At 42.3% G+C, this 5,605-nt stretch overlaps 1 protein-coding gene across 1 annotated transcript; it reads right to left on the bottom strand.

The window, feature by feature from the left end:
- Positions 1-2,597: 2,597 nt before the first annotated feature.
- On the bottom strand, positions 2,598-5,201 carry LOC139777218 (uncharacterized). Its single transcript, XM_071714513.1, has 6 exons — positions 4,911-5,201; positions 4,673-4,763; positions 4,037-4,288; positions 3,706-3,744; positions 2,693-2,749; positions 2,598-2,611 (listed from the first exon to the last, which is right to left on the bottom strand). Exons 1-6 carry the CDS (start codon positions 5,199-5,201, stop codon positions 2,598-2,600), a joined length of 744 nt encoding a protein of 247 aa, XP_071570614.1.
- Between the last annotated feature and the right edge of the window lie 404 nt (positions 5,202-5,605).

The raw sequence follows: 5,605 nt of genomic DNA, 5'->3' as shown, positions 1-5,605 counted from the left end.
GCTCGGGCGCAACACTGCCCTCCCTCTTCCAGATTGTCGTCCCGACAATCAAGGAGATAGTTTGCAGCCGTTCTTCCGGGATCTCAATGCCTCGATGCTTCTTTTTTTTTTTCTTTCTTGCCCTCCCCGAAGTGAAACTCTCGGGTTACCAGGCTGCATCCTCATCAGGCAAATCTCTGACCGATCCGCCGCCTGTGCTCCTCTTCTGTCTTGAGGACTTGCGGCCTTCTTTCTTCCTTTTTCAGGCAAGGGGGGGGAAATGTAACTACCGTGGACCCTTTGTCCAAAGGACTCCCCAAGCCTCCGCCTTGGCATTTGCCCGTAGTCCCTCGGAAAACCACGGATCGAAAACCTCGGAAAAGGCGGTCTTCTTAAAAAAAGGGGGTCTTCCTTGAAGGAGAAAACAAAAACGAAACTCGAAGGAGGAGAAGGTCCACTCGGCCTCCGCAGAAGTCGGAGTCGTTCCTCGTCCGTAGCCGCCTCTGGCACTCCCTTCTTCCCTCCTTCTCGGGTAACTGAAAAACAATTAAAACGTGTAAACATTGTAAACATAAATAAGAATTATTTCCCCTCTCCCCTCGGGCTCCGCTAGACTCCTCGCGTCACGACCTTGAAATCGCAGGTTTCACCCTCGATTTCTATAGAGAGCCGGGAATCTACCGGTCTGTCACTAACAATGTCCCACGACAACGGGGCGAAGCAGTCACCGAAAGTGCAGCCGAGTGGACAACCCGACAAGGAGGCCGAACGACAGGTATTGTCACAGGCGAGCCAGACGGCAGACGAGGGTACGAGGGAGTCACCTCAATTCGAGGAGCTACCCGACGAGGAGGTCCAGAGGCTGATGGCGAGGGGCGGAGCAGACATCGTCCAGACTACATCGCCAGGCAGTCAGATCTTCGCTGTGGAAGTGGAAGTGCAGCAGGAGACGCAACAGGAGCAGAGCAGCCAAAAGGACCAGAACGTTTACACACAGCTGTAAAGCAGCAGAAGATATATACCTTTTTGTTAATGTACGAGAGAGTATTTTATTCAAAGATTTTGAGTCTTATTATTTTATAGAATTTTATTTGGACACTAGAGTCATTTTATATATTTTTATTATTTTAATCATTTAATAACGTGTTGCATGAAGGAAGAAAGGAGTATAAATTAGAAATACGGCAGCGAGCCGACGAGTTAGCGTAGGATATGCGATAAGATAAATTACTAATAAAGGAAAAAGAGTTTACACATAAACATATACAAAATACTTACCCAGAAACATTCCTTCAATCCTACACAAGCATCGATACGACGAGCACATAGAATAGATAACATTAAAGATAACATTCATCCAGATGGATTCAGACAAATTCAAGATAATTATATTAACTTTTATTTTTATCCTTTTTGCCGTAGCAGTAGTCAGTATACTGTTACTGGTATATTCCAATAAAGTAGAATCAGAAACACATTGCTCACCATGAATTTCAAAGAATATATAATTGTTTCATTAATAATATTTTTCCCATTATTCACAAGTTTCCCAGACACGGATTTCATAATTACATTATTCCTATTATTCACACTATACATCTTGATACTTGGAGCGGGAGTAGATCCGCGACCGATCCGCGAGTGACGGTCTTATTTAATTATAACATTTAAGCTACACTTTTAGCGTTATTAGCGAACAGGACATATTCCTGAATGCGCCTATATTTTATTTGAATTTTACAAGCGATAGTTACAATTACACTTCACTACACTAATTACACTCTATAGGCAGTAAGCCGACCGAAGAACGCAGAGATTATCTGTGAATGGAAGAAATTCCAATTTGATAAAGTTAACAATTTTATAAAGTTCTATTAACATTACAAACGATCAAACAGTTTTATTAAGGCCTTCAGCCGATGAGATGCACACGGTGCACAAGTACAATTAAATTTACACTTTATTCAATTTATCTAAGGGTTTTATTATAGAAATGACCTTTTGGGGTCAATTAACATTCAATTACATTATTTGCAATATTTTAAAGCATTTTGAAGAATTACACCCTTTTACTACACTTTTACACTTCCTACACCTGTTTCTGAGATTCAGCGTGCGAGACGAGCCAGCGAAGGCTCTACACTTTAAACTACACTTTCAACACTTGTTACACCTGTTTCCAGATTCAGCGTGCGAGACGAGCCAGCGAAGGCTCTACACTTTTCTATTACACCCATTACACTTTCTACACTTGCATGTGAGATTTCAGCGTGCGAGGCCGAAGCACCGAAAGGTGCTACACTTTTACACTTTCTACACTCGACGTCTTAGAATAAGCGTGCGAGATGAGCCAGCCAAGGCAGTTACACTTTTGATACACTTTTAGCACTCTGAGTGCAGATACATTAAATTCATTGAATTTTCAACATATTATTTACAGTTACTTCTCGAGGAAGAGAGTCAAGCCAAATGGAGTTGTTCCAGGCAAAGATTTATTTAACATTGCGAATAGCAGTGATTTTCATTATATTCAGTTACACCTTATTACACTTTTATGTACTTTCTACACTTTTAGACGGCACTGAGCCGATTTGATATTATATTCATTAATTTGATATTTAAACATTATTCCCTGTCAATTTAAGAATTCGTTATTATGCGATTATGCGTGCGGTAATTTTAAGCCGCGTTATACTTACCTTTTGATACTTACCTTTATTACACCGACTCCGGTGATTAGATGAGACGATTCCATGACGATCCTGGGTACCTGAAAGAAAAAGAAATTAATACTTACCTAGCTTTGCATTGGATTCGTCTGATTGTGACGTTGAGAGTCACTCGATATTAATCGAGTGACTTTGAGTTCGCTTGCGCGAATGTTGCGTGCAGCGACGCGTTTGGTTCACGCGGGTGCGAAAGCCAAGTCGCGCCGTTGCACTTTAGTGTAGCATCTCACGAAAAGGTGCCGAGTCCCAACAACGACTCGGCCAGCGAAGTGCAGATGGAATCGTACCATCTACACCCAAAGGTGCGTTCCGCGAGTGCGAAGGCTGCGCGCCTAAAATGAGGACTCAGCGCATGCGTGAGTCTAAGGTGGGAGAACTCGACCCGTTCCTCCCGGACAGTCCGTCGCGAATTTTCGATGCGTCAACACGTACATCGGTTGCGCTATACAAATCGGAAAAGGCGTTCTTATCCCGTTATCCGCTAGCGTCAGTAGCGTGATTGAACATTAATTAGAAGCAGTTAGTGCGCGATACGGGATACCCATTTGCGCTTATATTGATCGTTAAGATCCGCTTTAACCAGAATAACGGCGTTTCGATTAAAACTCGACGTAGCAACACGCGATCGAGCGAATACGTGCGTTAGAAGAGATTGCTGTACAATCTAGTTTTAGAATAAATTATTATTTGTTTATAATAAACAAAAAGCATTATTTCGCGACCCCAGTGAACATCCTATCCTCGTAAATACGTTTGCTTAACAAGGGCGTGGCCCACGGCCTTGAACGCGCCCGCAACGTGAATCGACAGCCATATTGCCGAGAAGGAAGGACGGGGCAACGCAGTAAAGAAAGGTTTCTGTATTAGATCCTTAAAATACAGTGGCGACCGTATATTCAGCCCAAGTAGTAAGTGGCTATATTTTATTATTTTGAAATTTCCATTCGTTGTTCCGGTCACAACCTAACCCAAATGTCTCTCTATGAAAGGAGCTAACCTATCAGCATGTACAATCTTCTTCCTATTCCGAGGAGACCTGTGAATACAGAACACTACATCACTTAATTTCCTAACTATAGAATATGGGCCCTCCCAACTGCTCTGCAACTTAGGAGCCCTCCCTCTTCTCCTTTGAGGATTAAACAGCCAAACTTTCTGCCCCTCTTGGAAAAGAAATGATCTCGCTCTCTCATCATACCAGGTTTTAGTCTTCGAAGATCTCAACGACATTCTCTCTCTCGCCTCAAAATGAATTCTTCCTAATCTCTTCCTCAAGTCCTGGACGTAATTCCCGGAAGATTTCTGCTCCTGAACGCCCGGAGAATTACCTTGTAACAAATCTAGAGGAAGTCTTAAGTCTCTAGCGAAATATAACTCTGCTGGAGTGAGACCCGTGGTCTCATGCTTAGATGATCTAAATGCCAGTAGAAACATGGGAATCCACCTATCCCAATCTTTTTGATTCTCAGAGACAAATTTCGCCAAGAAATTCGTTATCGTCTGATGTTGACGTTCGACTTGGCCATCCGACTGGGGATGTAAAGGAGTAGTCCTTGTCTTTTTAATTCCCAGAAGGTACACTAATTCCCAAAATAATTTAGACTCAAAATTTCGCCCTTGGTCAGTGTGGATTTCTGAGGGTACTCCGTGTCTGGAGATAACCTCGTTAACGAAGATCTCGGCGATAGTCCTTGTCCTAATATTCTTGACTGGAAATGCTTTTACCCATTTAGTGAAGCAATCAACGATCACAAGTAAATATTTGTTCCCGGCGGAAGTTCTTGGGAGGGGACCAAGTATATCCATTTGTACCCTCTGAAAAGGGGTCCCCACGTTATAAATTTGAAGAGGAGATTTTCCTTTGCCTGAGGGACCCCTCTTGGCTACACAGACACGACAAGATCTGCACCAGTCTTCCACATCGCGCTTACAGGTAGCCCAATAAAAACGTCGACGGATTTTACTTAAGGTCTTATTCATCCCAAAATGCCCTCCCGAAGAAGAATCGTGAGCTTCCTCTAAAATTCTGGCAGCCTGACTTCGAGGAACCACCAGCTGAAAATGAACAGAATTTAGATTAGGGGCTTCCCACTTCTTATAAAGAATATTATCTTTAACAACAAGAGCATCCCAGTATGCCCAATAAATCTGAGAAGAAATATCTCCTGATGCTATTTCAGAACGAGGAGGACGAACACCTACCTCCTTCGCCTGTAAAATTAAAGAAATGTCCGGATCCAATCTCTGCTCCTTTCGCCAAAGTTCCAGACTTCCAGTGTCTAAGGAGATTCGAGCAACAGTCTCTTCTTGTCCTTGAAAAGATTTTCTTTCCACCTTTGCACAATACTGACAATTTTCCATCTCACACAGTCGCCTTGATAAACCGTCGGCATTCTTGTGAGAAAAGCCTTTACGATGAACCACAGAAAATTCAAACTGTCGGAGTCTCTCCAACCAACGAGCCAATTGCCCTTCTAAATCTTTGAAGGACATTAACCACTTCAAAGAGACATGATCCGTGCGAATTAAAAATTTTCGCCCCAAAAGGTAATGGCGAAAAGATTTAAGAGAGTCGACAATCGCCAAAAGTTCGCGGCGAGTCACAAAATAATTTCTTTCTGCTTTATTTAGGACACGACTATAATAAGCAATTACTCTTTCTTTTCCTTCCTGTTCCTGAGAAAGGACCGCGCCAATCCCAACACCAGAAGCATCTGTATCGACAATAAATTCTCCTTCCCCATCAGGAAAAGATAGAATTGGGGAAGATGATAATACAAGTTTTAATTCTTCGTAAGCCTTTTGACAATTTTCTTCCCAAACAAATTTAACTTTATTTTCCGTAAGAATAAATAAAGGCTTGGCTATTAAAGAAAATCCTCTAATGAATTTTCTAT

Source organism: Temnothorax nylanderi, unplaced genomic scaffold, assembly GCF_030848795.1.
Source record: "Temnothorax nylanderi isolate EJ_2023f unplaced genomic scaffold, tnyl_v1.0 TNYL_tig0141_pilon, whole genome shotgun sequence".
Classification (NCBI taxonomy): Eukaryota; Metazoa; Arthropoda; class Insecta; order Hymenoptera; family Formicidae; genus Temnothorax; species Temnothorax nylanderi.
This window is presented reverse-complemented; position numbering and strand designations above follow the sequence as displayed.